This window comes from Bombus affinis, chromosome 5 (assembly GCF_024516045.1).
Source record: "Bombus affinis isolate iyBomAffi1 chromosome 5, iyBomAffi1.2, whole genome shotgun sequence".
Taxonomy (NCBI): Eukaryota; Metazoa; Arthropoda; class Insecta; order Hymenoptera; family Apidae; genus Bombus; species Bombus affinis.
The window spans coordinates 15,482,641-15,499,013 of NC_066348.1; the positions used below are offsets into that span (position 1 = coordinate 15,482,641).

Sequence of the window (16,373 nt, forward strand, 5' to 3'; positions counted from 1 at the left end):
TTCTATCGATTCATGGATATCATCGAAACAGATATACGATCGTATCTGTAAATCGCGCGCGTGTCCATTAAATATAAATTACGATACGAGACGCGTAAATCGATAGCGGAAGCTTGGATTCTTGTCGCGACTGTTTATCGTTGCTACACGTTTATCGACCATCTGCCATGTCTGATTGCAGCTACCTGGTGCGTCTCCCGGAGCTATTTCGTCCGTGGTTGCTCCCGTGCTATTGAAGTATCGGGTCTGCAGGCCACGATTGTTGCTCGCTGGCTCCAGAGCAGAGATCGATCCTGCCGCCGATGTTGCTCTGTTGCACGGAGAAGTTTTGCTGATCGAGGACTCCGCGAGACAGTACGATCCGATAGGAGGTGAGTTTCCACCGCTTCGATCCGACTTTATTCGCTGAAAAAGTCGGTTGCTCTCTACGCTATCACCGTTATTGACGCGTACGTCGATACACGAAGCTTCTCGATAGCTGTTACGCTCTAACCGGTGAATCAGTGACGCGATCGTCCGTTTTTTGTTTCTTTGTGTTACAGATACGGACAGACGATACAGAGCTACGGAGAAGCTTCTTCATGCCGAGGAGGAGTACCACGAAGCTCTGTGCAGCGCGAAGGAGCTGTACGCAAGGCCGCTGGCGCGAAACTATCCCGAATTTCACGATGTTATCTTTCAGCCGCTCGCCGATCTCTCGGCGGTCACTTCCGAACATTGTCAAAGGGTGAGTGCAATTTAAAGAATTTTGTATCGAATTTCGTAACGTCCTTGGACAACGATACGCGCCAGTTTTCTACACGAATGGTAGAGCTCTTCTTATCGACCGATTTCTGACCTAATCGCAAGACTGACTGAAGCTCTCGGTTGAGAGATGGCGGCACTCGAATCGAGCCACGTTGTTCAAGTTCGCGCGGCACCTGTTACTTCGACCACGTTGTGCCTTTCTCCTGGCGTGTCGCAATTACGCTTGACTCTTCGATCCGCGCAACCTTTCGCGAAAGGGAATTCCTGACGATGGCGGATGCGACCATTTTTCGCGTTGTATCTCTTCTTTGAATTATTTTTCGTCCAAAAAAAAAAAAAAAAAAAAAGAAAGAAAGAAAGAGGAAACCCTATGCCTTCGAGCTTCCTTATGGAGGATTTAGATTCCACGTTGCGCACGAACATTTCTTTCTCGTCGATTTTGCATCTTTTATACTCCAATATCGATTATTCTTTCAACGGTGAAAAGCGCTCGTAACGTTGCAAGAAGGTCGAAAGAACCTTTTCCTCTGGAAGAAATTTTCTAACAGAGAAATACGATCCGGTCGAAGTTGTGCGAAAAAACGCGCGACTGTCGATCTCACGATTGCCTCAGCGTTCGCTCGACACAATATGAATACAGTACGAAAGATCTAGACACTTGCTCGAAATTCCACTGGAACAGCCCTCGTTAGAATTCAATGTCCAGTTAGTTAGCTCCGCAAGCCTGGCGCGTTTCTTATACAACAATGTAAACACCTACCGAGAGTAGCCAGGAGGCAGAACTCACAGCTTACTTCGGTGCGCAGACCAGTCTCTCCGAATCGGTTGTAAGAAAGCGTAGAGAGATGATCGTTGGTCGGGCGGGCAAGGTGTTTTCACTAAAAACACCGTGGAAAATATGGTGGTCAGACAGAGCGGATACTGATAAGGCGATGGTGCCCGGGGCTGGACGAACGTTGGCTACTCTGGATGCAACGGTGGACGTGTTTTCTTAGGGCTGACAATAAAGAGGATGGCTGTCCTTCGGATGTAAACACAAAGCCACGCCGGCGGAGCTGGTTAACGAGTCGGGATGAGCGATGACGGTGGTTAGCATCCTCATAAATATTGACTTTTACAAGAGGCAGCGAGAGTTCGCGAGGATGCAACGGCGTCGTAAAGTGAAAAAGCCTCTCTTCGCGCCGGCGAAAGATCGTTCCGCGGGATTCGAGCGAAACCGACTCGCCGAGGAAACGCCTACCTTCTTTATTCCGCGCGCTGAGACGCCGATGGTCATCGATAACGAAGTTCTGGCGCAAAAACCGTGCAAATATACGCTCCGTTCTCGATGCATCTCGCACCGAGACCGAGACACCGATCTTTTTCGCGCGAAATGATTATTACGATCGACGCGTGGATTAATTATAGCAGACACCTACAGGCTCTCTTTCGAGTTTCTACGTTCGGTCGTTGCGAAACATATTTTCGAGAACGCCTTTGGTTATGGAATATCACTCGATCTGATTCCAACTTGTGCAACATGATCGCGTACAGGGTGTCCGAGGAAAAGCGAAAGATACGCGAAGAAACGATACGAGCAATACGCAACGCGAGTGACACGATCGGAAATGAAACGTCTACGATGGGATAGGAATGATGGTTAAACCAGCGAATAGATTTACGTTCGCGGAAACGACATTTTGTCAGTAACCTGTAATTCGTCAGTTGGGACGTTTCCTCTTAGGACACCCTGTATTAATTTTTCGTTTTGCTTTTCGTCGTTGCTGTGAAACAATGCGCGTCGAAGATAATTTTAAATTTACGTTAAATTTACGACAAGACGATAGCTATTTACGGATTTCCTTTTATATTCGCCATTCTCTCTCGGAATGATTCATCCGAGCGATTTGACTCGATCCATCGATGGAATCTGACGCTTTGTCATAGAGTTACACGAAAGGAAAGACGGTGTTTGCGAACGTCAGCCATCCTACGTACGTATACGAAACTGGTCGAGGTTAATCCGAGATCGTCAGGATGACGCAAAACCTCGCGCAGGACCGAAGGTTAATTAATGAAAACGCTTCGAATGGCAGGCAGTTTCTGAAGCGGCGCACGAACCCGGCAGTTCTCTTCCCTGTACCCTTTTTATTCCGGGCTTGTTGTCGCCGGTCGGCTGTTGGCGCGATCTCCGCTGCCACAGAGCAATTTCACTTTGGAAGCACCTTGGGGCCAGAGCGCGGGCAATTAGAAGCAATCGCGCACCTGGAAGGCGAGGGAGACTCGTTCCGTCTTTCTTCCTTTTCCTCGTACACGCTCCCTTCTTCTTTCTCCGTTTTTCTCTCTTCAGAGAGAACGCCAAGGGACTCGACGAACAAGGAGGGACTCATTCTCGTACGTTTATTTGCTCCAAGGATTCTTCGAGTTCTGGTGGCGTCCTGTGGCTAGCGATGGGCGTTCGAATCTCAGCCTCGAGGTTTTTCAACACCACGGAATACGAGGATCACGGAAGAAAAACACCATACGTACATTTCTAACGTCACTTCGTGATTAAACCGACGTGAAATATCTACAAACGAAAAGAATTCGTTAGATACGCAAAGACATCGACAAAGTTTCGTAGAAGCTAAGGGTATAACTGTTAAGACAAACGAATATTTCGACGCGTTCGATGCTGTAACGTTACGACGAAGGATATTTTCAAAATTTCGAAGAGACGAAGAAAACGTTCGTCCATTTCCAAAAGCAAATATCAAGACAACCTAGCGAATCTTGAAATCGCTTGCCCGTTAAAAATAGGAGAAGCGACTTAAGATGCTCTTCCGTGGCTTCGTACGTACGTACAGATTCGAACCGTTTCAAACCTTGTCGCTATCCATCGTGATCCAGCCTCTTCTGGCCGTTTGCTTCCTCGACGAACCTCGGAGGATTCCACGAAAAGTATCGTCCCTAACGACTGATCCCTCGTTCGTCCTCTTCTGTATCGTTTCATCGTCATCCGGAGCAGCGTCTCTCCTTCGGCAATTGAGCGTAGAATTTCGAGAAGGACGGATGTAAAGTCTGGCGCGGTCTTTTTGGTCCAATCCGGCTCTCTTACTCTTTTGCTTTCTTTCTTCTTTCTCCGTTTCTCTGCGACGTTCTCTACTCGCTACGACCGTAAATTACGTTTTTGCGGCAGAGCAACGCGCCACGGTAACCGCGGTCATGGCGGCGGCTCGAGAGTAGCTGCATCGCGATGCGCACGTGCACCTGCGCTCGTTGCCCCGGCCACTGCCAATGCGACAACCAACGCCCTGCTATCTTTTATTTCTACCCTCTTCCCGTATCTCCCGTTCTTCCTTGTTGTTTACGAATCTGCTTGTTTACGGAAGAGGATACAACGATCGATTAATTCCTCGTAATCGTATCGAACGTTCGTCTCGCAACCGGCTTTCTCCGTCTCACAAAGCGGAAAGTAATATACGCGAGAAATGAAAAATTGCGGGGCAACTTTGAGAAAATAATCGTCGTGTTTATCTGCGTACGAAACGAGTGGATCGGCACGGTGTATCTCGCAGGATCGATTCTCATTCTCATTAGGAATAAAAAATAAGATTCGGATGAGCGGAGCGAAGACGAGAATCGAAGAAGCGAGGAAGAAAGTGGAGATTTATTTGGTCTACTTCGGTCGTAAGAGTAAAACACGGAATGGAGCAGAAATGAAATTACTCGTGCGTGAATCTGGTGGACATGCGCGATAATAAATGACGGACGAAGATCGTTTTTGGTCATATCGTGCCGATCATCGTTATCCGTGTCCGTATTCGTCGCGGTAATATTCATGCAGCTGCAGGTCAACGTTTTTTTGCGAGAATGTGAAAGCACCGTCCGAAGCCGATGATCTCGCGAATATCGCCTTTCTTGCGACTCGTTCTTTCCAAAAGATTGCGACGAGAGTTCGGTGAATTTTCTGGAACGCGATCGTCCGTCCGGCCTTCGTTCGTCTCTCGCGCGATGCCTTCTTCGACGGAGGAGACCTTGGATCGCTTAAAAATCCGTGCAAACGAAACGTTACGCTTACAACGGCCAAACACCGTTCGTTACCGATCCTCCGTGACCGAATTCCACGATTCTTCGGCTAATTCCTCCACCCATAGATGTTAATCAGACCGTGTAAACGTACTTACAGATTGAGTTTCGGCCAACGATCCTGCTATACTCGCCGATAATCAACGTGCTTGGCTGAAAAGTAAATGTACATGGAGCCGTTTCTTTACGCTCATTGTCGGTCGGCTAATGAGTAAGTAGCAGTTCGAGTCTGCGGTTAACAGTCCTTCTCTAATCTCAAGACGAAGCAGCACGAGCCGGATATTGTTCGTAATCCAGTTTGATGGTTATGGATGTTAATTACACCGTAGATGCCGTAATCGTGCCACGGACGAAGAAGAAAAACACGAGCTGATATGTACATTGTCGGAGAAAAAGGAAAAATTTATCGTTGCAAGTTACGACGAGTCTTCTTCGCATCATCCTGTACCATGGAACCGACGCTCTTATTGAAATTTGACATGTTACGCCAGTACCAGTATTTTGTGATATTAACAAGCTTGGTAACCAAAGAGACGAAACTTTGCAAGAAAATGTTATCCCACGTGACGAGAATACAACTCGCAATTCGCCCGATTCGCCTCGGCTGGTAAATTATTGCGCGAGATAGCTCTAGTAGAAAATCGAAAAGGTCGCGCGTTGCGGTGGCTCGCGCATTCCGAATGCAAAGGGTGGAAAAGGTGAAACAGACGAGAAGGAAGTTAGAAGAATGCTGGAAAATTAATTAGCCGGTGTGCAATCATCCGGCAGCGTATACATTATCGCAGAGAAATGAAAGAGTTCTCGGATACCGACGCTCGAGTCGAGTTCCTCTTTACCACCTCGCTCATCGACCAATGAAGCAGTCCGTAATAGCGGACGAGCTCTGGCAGGCGTAATTTTATTCGCATTAGTGCATCGTTTGGCCATTCTATCGTCCTCTTTCCTTCGTACGCTCTTTTCGTTCTGTCTCTTTTCATTTTCCTGACTCGCGGAAAAAGAGGAGACGCGGGTAGAAAGTAGAGCAGCAGCGAGGGGAAAAAATGTGCCGCGCGGCGTACAGCACACGCGGGTTAACGAGAAAAAAAGGAGAGACGATCGTGTCGCAGGAAAGTGGATAAACGTGGTGGTATTTTGTTGGGAAAGTGGACTGCTGGGATAGCGGATCGCCGAGAACGGTTTCGATTTCATCGGCAAGGGTCTCTTATTTTTCTGAGACGGGGGTGGGGCGGACACGGTCCAGTTTAATTCTCGCACGACGCGCCGCGGCAAAGTCCTTTACCTCGATATCCACTTGCGACATTTTTCTAACCGCTTTCCATTCTCGGACCCGTCGAATGTGTTGTTCGTCCGTGAGAAAAATACAAATTTATTAGCAACTACGATCTTTCTCCTGGATCTATCCGCATCGTCATTGCATTAATAATCTTTACAGTTATCGTTCTGCGTACATTATATATATATATATGTGTGTGTATTTTATTAAGCCTTAAACGATGGAGATCGAGTGAAAGTTTAAAAAATGTGTCAGAAACGATCCAGCCTACACCGAGTGAGCGTTAATTTCTTGCGAATTCGTATTATCGTATGCGAGAGTCTTGTCAATGTTTCGCTCAGCGAAGAAGAAAGAGAAGTTTGCTCAGAAAGTTTTTCGCTTTACGAAAGAAGTAGCGATCGCTTTGCTAAATAGCAATTCGTCACGAATGTTCAACCAACTTGGCAAGTTTAATACGCGCGATTTCAACCTTTCCATCTACGCCTTCCGGGAACTTGTCTTCTCCGACAAAGAAATTCCACGGTCGGATTATGTGTAACGCTCGTCCGTGTGATGACGCGCGAGCTTTTAACGCGAGGATAAGAGGGAAGAAGGAGGGTTCGAACGAGGAATCGAAAGAAAGGACGAGTCGAAGAAATAAAAAATTTATCGACGTGGAGGGGGCTTGATCACCTCTGGGCTTCGCCTTTCGGCAGCGACATTTATTTCCGAGCCAGCTCTCGGGGGCGTCGAGTAGCCGTTGAATGAGAAACGCGATAGTAGCAGGAAATGATAAATACAGGGACGCGGAATTTCGATGGTTTTGATCGTGTTGCTAATGGGACTAGTTCTGCTTATCTCTAAATATCTCTAATTTCTTCTCACCTTCTGTCGAATATCTTTTGTTCGTGTCTTTGGTCCTAAAAAGCTACCCAAATTAATAACGTAGTTTCGCAGATGCAAATTAATCGTTGTCGGTGTATCCGAATTTAAAAACTAAATTCACCCAAGCCAGCCTCTCCTTTTCTTTTTGCCGCGGCGATCCCTTCGACTTTCGCGACGATCGAAAAGACTGGACAGTTATTATAAATTCTGCAGCCGCGTTGCGTGTGCGATGGAAGATGGTTTTCGAAATGGAAATCGAGAGAAAGAATACGAGGACAATGCTCTCGTGTCGTGGTGGTGGGTGCATCAATCAAACCGATACTTCCCGACACCCTAGAAAATCGCAAATCGCTCTCACCGCGGCACGGCTTTTATCTCAGACAGGAGAAAGTGCGTTCCGCGGTGCACGCAGATTTGTTCGTCGTGTGCGCGAACCCAGGACACGTTCCTTCGTAGCCTCCGTTCGTAAAACGGTTTCGCCTTCGCGTGTCACGTTGTTTCGTGGTCGCGGATTCAACGTCCGAGACTCGCGCGATGCAAAAGCGTATTGCGTCAAACTTTGGCATTTCAGAAGAATAAGTTCGTTAACGAGTTCCATCGTTAGCTTTTGCCAATCGAACAAACGGTTGGTTTGCGTAACCGAGCCGAGAGAAATTAAGCATCGCGATCCCAGCCACTCGTTAATCGATTGCTCGGAGAATAAAGGTGTGACCAGTGGGAGTTACGATCGTAGTCGGTCCGAATCGACGTTGATCGTGACGGATCGATAAATTTTCATTGGTATCCATGCCGTCCCGTAAATCGTAATAATCCTCGTTGGAATTCCAGTTGTTCCCTTTTCACGGTGTTACGTATCGTAGCCGAATCGGTATCGCGAGAAATACGTACGCCGTTCTAACTTGAAATGCAGTTCGCGTATGAAAAAATTGATCTGTGCCAAATAATATATACGTTAAACGTACGTCGGGAATTCGCTTCCGCTTCGATGATTTTATTCCTCCGTTCAACCCATACGTTTCTTTACGACATCGAAACGATGATCGAAGAGGAACATCAAAGGTAATAATAACGTATCTTGGATAACCATCGGTTGAGTGTACGCAGCAGTTAGCAGTAGGAAAGAGAAAGAAGGTTTTTCAAGCGCGAATCTGCTTTCTCTGCACAATCGACGCGCGGTCAACGCTCTCGTTAGCAACGAAGACGAACGTGTATGTAGGAGCCTTGTTAACCCGGCGATAAAAGAATGAAGAGATTTATGCGCTGCCCACGTGGCTAGCTCCGCCTCTGATTCAGCTTCCTGCAGCCGAAATTGTCGTTCACGTGCCGGTAAGGGAACGATTCACGCGTGTGGATGGGTTCGATCGCGTGAAACGCGTTCCTCGTCGTGATCGTTACGCCAACAAACCGGCCGCGTGACAGAAGTGGAACGTATTCTCGAAAAATCGCGGGTAAAACAGAACAGCTCGTCGTAAATCGTCGGTCTCCGGTTGCTCCTTTTTGCCGGTTTGTCATTAATTTGCGATGATTTGAGAAAACTGGGACAACGCGAAACGAGTTCCACGCGTGGCTCTTTCAAGTCTTCCAACTCGCGTCAGTGTCAATAAACGAAGAGCAACAAAAGCCGAGCCGTTGGAGCATGTGACTCGGAAAAACGCGATCGAGACGAGACTGAAAGAGCCACGAGCACGAACGATTTACTCGATCGAAACTAGAGCAGCTTTAAACGTTCTCTCTCTTACACTTTCGTTCGACGGGACGAAATGGCGACGACGCGACGACAAACACGTATCTGACGCGTCTCGTTTTAACGAAGAAGCTGGCGAGCTCGGTTGATCATGAATGTAACGTTAAACAGGATGCAATCGCGTATCGATTATCGAGTATAATCGTAGATCGAGTATGTATAGTTCGCGCGTGCGAACGTTGTCAATGATAAGAAATAAGAAGCGTCGCGATAAAGGCAGGTGATGATCAGTGGCGATCTAAAAATTCCGTGTAACCTAATTATAAACCCACGGTGCTTTCGTCGTTCCCCTATATTGATATATCTGGAGGAAAAAACCTGTTTGTCATTTAAATGCAGCGAGGCGTGTAATTATTTAAGAGAGCCGGGGCGAAAATGCGATTCAGTTGTACCGGATGAAAAAGCTGATTTACATAAGCGAAATAGAAAAGCGTATTGACATCGTGGTTGGATGGATGCGACAAGAAGAAGCATGGAGCAGGTATCTTCGTGCCACTCCGCAGGTGCATATCCCGTTTATCGATCTTCAATCTCGGCTCACAGGGTAAAAAATCTTTATAGAGAGACCGTCCGGACGACTATAAAATAATAATGGGTGGTTGAAACGCCCACGCGTAGTCCCTAATAACACGTGGTCTGGCCTGTTTTTTTGGGAACGCCCTCCGGAGTACTCATCCTCGAGAGCTCGTCCTGGATGGATAATGCAGGCCCGAGGGGACGATCGCGGTCGCGCGACGTGTAATTAAAACCGCCTCCAAGAGGATGCGCGTCTCCGCACACGATTCGCCCGAGCGAGACAGCAGAAAGGAGAGAGGGACCAGGGAAAAATTGGACACTCCGCAGACTCTGTAATATTCACCAGGTCCTCGAGATAATCGGTGATCGGCTACGATCGTCTATCGTTGTTCCACGAACCTAGATATCGAGGAATGCCCTCGTCCTCCTCGTCTCTGTCTCGCGACTGCCTGTGCATCGTAATCTGACGCAGTGGTGAACCACGGTAGCCAAGACAACGTCGTTCGACTTTGTTCCCTGTTGTAACGTTGGAAAATAAAGTTGGATGTTGATGAAGAGAAAGAGAGGTTTAACGAGGAGGTTGCCGGCTATATTTTCTGTTTTTCTTTTTCTTTTTCTTTATTAGTTTCCAAAGCGATTTATAAAGTCTCTCTAGCCGGTAGAGCGCCTCATGAATACGAATAATTTATAATTAATCTAGGATTGGGTTTTCGAGAATAACGCTCGGAAATGAATGGGTCACGGCGTATGCTCGGCCTCGCCGGCGCGTATAATGCGTTGCATAAATGCATGGGCGCATGCACTGCGTGTGCGCTTAACATAGATACGTATCTGACAATAAGAAACACATCGACACGCCGACGCACCGTCACGCCGCGCCGTCGCCGACGTGACAATGCAACCGACAACCATACGATGCCCCTTACAACCACACGCGTCCCTTTTTTCAATTTACTCGGGCGGCAGCCGTCATCCCGCTGACGTTGCACCCTCTGCTCCAATCCCATACGTCCTTATCGAAACTTTAACTTAACGAATGATACCGCGAAAATTCATCCTCCACGTTCGAATACATCGACGTATCGCACATCGGTACCCGTTCATTTCCAATCTTGTTCGGCGTTCGTTCGTTTATCTCGACGCGGTTTATCACCGATCGTAAGTACCGATCGAAGAGTCCATCGAGATTTTTTCTCGTAACGCGATAACAGCAACCGCGTTCGATCACTCCCTCGAGCGACGAGTTCTAAGATTTCGGGAATTAATCGAGAAACGTTTCTAAAAGACCAAGCGATTTCGAACACCCGCGCACGATATAAACGGGCTCGTCACCCCATTTTAGATGCCTTATCGCGTATCTTATGACTCAGCGGGTCATCATCGTAGGCTGCCTTTTTAAGGTACGGATAACAGAAGGTTGACGACCGTTTCTCAAACTGGTAGTCGGACGTTTCTCTCGTTCATTTACTCCGGAACACGTGCCAGAGATGCACGAAACTACGCGTGGTTACACGCGTATTTATCCACTTGTAATACATACTTCCGAAAATCCGCGATAAACGCGGATAAAGTTGCATAAAGATTTCTCGGTCGTTGGACGACGATGGTCTACGCAAAACGTAGCAATTAAAGCGCAAGAAATTGCTCGTTAGCGAAGCTGCGCACAGAGGCCAGCAATTTTATTATGATTACACGGTGTCCATGATAGATACGTATTCGTAGCTCGCAGGCAATTAACCGTGTATCATCGATAATCGCTTGCCCTGGCACGGCGTGATCCGAAAAGAAGTCGAAACTATACGATAAATATTTTTATTCGATGTAACGCCGCTTGATTGAAATAAGAAATGCAAATACCGTGCCCACGGGTACCACCTGTCCGCCGGCCTTTATTTACGCAACTTTCTCTCGATTTTACGGCCTCGCTGAAATTAACCATTAACGCGCCGATTAACATAAGGTCGATACTGTTGCTGTACAAGCGTCTTGCCACTTTACACGCCGCGCGGACCAGTCGTTTTCCCTTTACCTACTGTAATGGAAACGTAAGTGGATTCTCTCGTGACAATGTTACTCGTTAAAGAGTTAAGTGGGTGTCGGTCGTACCTTTACAAAGTCCTCGCATCTACGCGGTTGATCGGTTCATCGAGCTTCGAGTAGCGAGTCGCCATTGCTAGAAAGTGGTTTCGAAGGAAATATGAAAGTCGAAGCGTTCGTTTAAAAAAGTAGTTTGTCTGCGCGTAAAAGTCAGATTACGGACGTTTACGTATTTTTTTACATTTTTAAATCAATTTAGAAATTTGTCAGAAAAATTTTCTATCGGAAGAAAGTATTTATATTCCGACATCGAGATCGATAGGTATCCGGATATTTTGTTTCTTTCTTTTTTCCTTTATTCGAAGAGAATTTCATCCTCGTTTCACTCACGCTGTAACGTAATAATAGAAAGAGCCTTAAGGACTATCGAGCTTATTCGCGTGCTGATCGGGCATAATGCCGCGTTATAATTCAACGAAACAAGTTGGTTTCGAGGACGTGATTCAACCATCGAACCACCGTCCAGACCGAAGTAGTAAATTTGAAAAATGTCTTCACCTTCTCCTCTCTGTATTTTTATTCGATCGTCATTTCCTTCGAAAGATCGTAAAAGCAACGGGTCTCTCGATTCCGTTCGACATCCAATTGCACGTGGTCCGGATACTCGCCTTAATTTTTTGTTCGCCGCCTAATTCGTATTTTGCTACGAGAAAGCAACGCCGGTTTCGGTTTTTCTTCTCGGATATCGTTTCTTCGTCGCACGAAAAAGATCAATTGTCCGCTAAGGCTATCGAGCGCAGGATGTAAAGAGGAGTATAAAAAAGTAATCAAACGATCGGTTGAAACTCGCCCGTTGTATAAAACTGGCGTATGGCGCCCCTCGAGCTCCACTCATTCGGGCATTATACATCATGTATTATACATGGTCCCCCGTATCTCTTCCCATCCCTTCCTCCTATCTTGGTCATTGTATTTTAAGAGGCAATTCTACCATGGCTGTTTTGCTTTCTTTCAGATCCGCACAGCGCTGGAGAATTGGGATGGCGGTACCTTCAAATCGGGTGAGTGTACGCTTTCGTCTTTCATCGGATTTTCTTTAGACGCTCGAACCGTAATACGATAGCGAAAGAACGCGAAGATTGCAAAGAAAAATATAAATCGCGATAGGTCGTGGTGTCTTTCACGAGGAAGTCTATGGCGAGACCGAGTCGGATAATGGAGTCGGGGAAAGGACGTAAAAAGGCCGAAGGATTCGATGGTAAATCATTGCCGATGCGCGAGTGTCTGTTCCGTGATGGCGAAGACCCCACCTGACGAAGAACGGTGGAAAAGAGAGAAAAAGATAGGAATCCTCGAACGGAAATAAGTTTCGTAGGGAAGGTAGCGAGATGATGTATCGCTGAATCGAATCATTTCGAAGAAGATTTTGGACGCGAGGTTCTCGTTCACGGTTATTCCATCATCGCGGATAAATTTTGCATGCCTTTCCAGTGTGTCTCGTATAATTAGCTTATTCTTTCTCTCTCTCTCTCTCTTTCTCTCACTCATTCTTTTATGTTTCGTATCGTCGATCATCCTCTTAAAATGGGTCAACGAGCCCACGATTTAGTCTCTCTCGGGACGATCGGAACGAGCCGAGAGAGAATTTATCGAATTCGTCAAGCACAGTGGGTATACCGACTTCGATACGGTATCTAATTGCCTCGTTCGGTGTGTCCACCAGGTGACTTATTCCCTGGCTCGTTTTGGAATTCTTACTGGGAATACCTGGAGAGTTACGGCGAGGCCAGGAGGATTCTGGACGAGCTGAGAGCATCCGAGGACCCCCTACTGCACTTTCTTAGTCTTAGGCAAGCCGCGGCCAGGCATTCCCCATCCTCGTTACTTCTTCTACCGGTAAGTTATTAATAGCTACATGAAATAGAGACACGATGTTTGCTTGTAAGCGATCGAATTATCCCGGCGATTAAGTCGAACCAGCTCGAGAGAAACAACACCTCGAGCAAACGTACGAGAATATAGATCCGTTGAAACACACCGATAGGTCGACACGAATATCGATAGGATCCTCGGCTCGAGGATGAAATATACGGTAGTTAGTTAGCTCGACCAGCTACACGGTTTTCACTTTTTAGCACACTAATCTATAAGGCGTTAAAGTATCCGCCGTTTCGTGTTATACGTACACCGACTAGTGGAAATATTTGAACGCTTGAACCATAGAAAACTTTAAACTTTTATCGTCCATACTTTATGCGTTATAAAAAACATTTCGAAATCTCGTTAGCGCTATAATCGCACTCGACTGTCGCCGTCGAGTATATCGATAACGTAGGAAAGAAACCTGACGATACAGAATACAAACGATATTCGTCAAACGATCGAACGAATAAATAAGCAATTCGCAAAAGGTACCGAAGCGGGTACTTTCGCGAGCCACTGTACAGTGTTACGAGCACGTTGCTGATATATGTCGAGAATATCTCAAGCGAATTCTGTCGTGGATACGTGCGTAATTAATCGCGCGCTCGTTAATTTTAATTACGCTCATTCGCGGCGAAAAGGAACCGGCGTTTTTCCAGCCGGAGCGCCTTTGACGAATTACGTCGAGGGCGTTTTCTCGCGTCCGAGAAATCGACCATGGTAATTGACCTTAACGATCTCGAAGCAATAACGAGACCTGCCCCTGTCTTTTTACCGCTTCTCGAAGAACGACGAGAGATCGTCGTCGTGTTCGCTCACAGTGAAAGTCCTATCACGCGGCTGGTGACGCAACGGTGTACAAGAACATCATCTTCGGTTAACCTTTCGAGTTCCTGCCGCGTCTGCAGACAGACGAAGCTGTCGATGTTCCCGATCGGATCACTTACCGATCGACAACAACGTTCACGTACGCGTGTATCATCGTTCCAATAACTTTCATTTCGATGATCGAACACGCGACATCGTGCCGGTTAGGTTTACGCTGTACACCAGCACAGTCGCACCATTCACGAGATCTAAGTTTTGCGTCAGTCGGTTTAGGGATTTTATACGTACGATTTACGCGTATTTGGCGCAACGACCAAAGAAGAAGAAAATATCGTACGTCGAACAAACTTCTTGCCTCTTGACGAGCGGATGTTACATTCCGGAACGCGCACTCCTTAATCCACACAATACGCAATTTCGCCGTGTATCGTTAACGTGTCAAAGAGTCTATTGTCAAAAGCAGCTTACGAGCTAATTTAGCGAATTAACAGTGAAAATTGCTCGATCTGAGCCAAATATCCGTACCGAATATACCGACCGAACGAATAACTCTAACTTACCCTATATCAAGGTACGTACATGTATCGCGGGAATAATTACAAGGAAGAATATGGGTTTTAGCCTCGCGGTACGTCGATGGTTTTGTGCGTGAATCGTCTTAAGAAAGATCGAAAGTGACGCGCGTAAGTTAGCCAGCGTCGATGCGGGGCTGATTACAAAATCGAAAAAATGGCAAAGTACCCCGGACGGGGTATCAGTGTGCGGGACCGCGGCATGTGTGAGATGAGCTATGTGACAGCTTATAACGGGTGTAATGATCGGACGCTTCGAACAGCGTCTCTCGGTACGATGGAATCGACCTCGACTTTAACGCCCGTTGAAATATAGACTCGAGGCTTGTAAGTCACGCAGCTACCCGAGTATCTTCGCGTATACCTAATGCTCGTAGCACGACGATCAGGCCTCTCGGTAAATGTGGTTTTGTCGTGAATACTTAACGAGCAACATCGTTTCTCCCTAATATCGCCATTGCCGGGTATCGCTCGTTACTTTTGAAATTCGCACCGTCCAGCCAACTTTTCTCCGGTAAAGTAAGTACCCCGATGCTCGGCGACCGCTTGATGGGAGAAAAATTCATTAGATCGCCGACCACGATTCTCAGATATCATCTATCCTATCGTCTGGTTGCGCTAATGTTGATGCATTCGCATCGATCATTCCGATTTTCCATGCTTTCCCTCGCGCCGGAGTATCCACGTAATTGAAACTTTTCCCCGGAGCATAGCGGATTAATCGCGTTATTCGCTATGAAATTTCACCTGCCCATCGAAGCACCTGTAGCCACCGCGGCTAGTACCCTGCCTACGCTAAATGTCCGGGTAGATTATGCGATGCCTTGTCACACGTGGGTGTCCCTGGCACTCCGGTACTCGTTCGTATCAGCTCCCCGGGCCGCGTCACCTTCGTTCCCGTTTTGCTTTGCTTGCTCGATCCACCGGTTGCAAATCCAAACTTACATTTTGTTCCATCCGTACACGTGTCTTACCGCCTACCGCGTTACAGAAACCACCCTTCGATATCTTACACGCTCTTCTATACCACGAGTTTCTTCCATCGTGAAATCTTTTTCAGCTATTTATAGCTGTAAACCAGATTGTTTCGCGAATTTCGTACAAAGCATTCTATAGGATACGACGTAATACCGTAAATAACGTGCTCGATCGTAAGTACAGGGCGTATATAAAGTGGCAATTTTTATTACCCAAACGAGAAATTACAAAGAGCGGATAAAATATGACCAATTTTTGTCACTTACAACGTTACTCTTACGCATTAAAAAGAAATCGGTAAACTTTTGTCGCATTCCGAGCTATCTGTTCCCTAGCGAGTCGAAGCGAACGAAATTCTAGGCGACGTAGAAAACGCTTCACTCGCGAATCGAGAGAAAGCTACACGGTGTTCTTCGCTTGGTACGCACCTGCGTTCGGATATACGCGGCCGAGCAAGCGCTCATTGTTTCTCTCTTCTACCTTGGCGTGTTGCAGAACGACGAGTGATTTACGAGGTGCACTCGTCGTACGCCGGTAATATGTGCTCTGCCCGAAGGGGCAGCGAGATAATTTTGTGAAAGGTGAAGCCTCCGGGACGCGTACAAATACTTTACGATCTAATTGATTCGGTTAGGTATATTGTCTCTTTCTGTCGGAGCTTTCTAAAGATGCGCGCGTCTTAGAAATATATAGCCATCACCGTTGTTCGCGCAGACCGTTGCACAAGTCGCGGAAATAGTTAGGAGCATTAAAGCGAGGAATCATCGTGTAGGCAATTAAAAGCGTAAAATACTAACGGTTTCCCCTAGCTAGTGGATTATAGCCGTACGCAACAGACGGAGCG

General features: G+C 46.9%; 1 protein-coding gene across 3 annotated transcripts in view; it reads left to right on the forward strand.

Moving 5' to 3' along the window:
* LOC126915954 (rho GTPase-activating protein 20-like) overlaps positions 1 to 16,373 on the forward strand; it is a 177,559-nt gene that overhangs the window by 40,045 nt on the left and 121,141 nt on the right. For all 3 annotated transcript variants that reach the window (XM_050721200.1, XM_050721199.1, XM_050721201.1), the window contains exons 2-5: positions 182 to 371; positions 543 to 727; positions 12,244 to 12,289; positions 12,952 to 13,124. In XM_050721200.1, the coding sequence (XP_050577157.1) occupies positions 182 to 371; positions 543 to 727; positions 12,244 to 12,289; positions 12,952 to 13,124 (594 nt within the window). The remainder of the gene's footprint in view (positions 1 to 181; positions 372 to 542; positions 728 to 12,243; positions 12,290 to 12,951; positions 13,125 to 16,373) is intronic.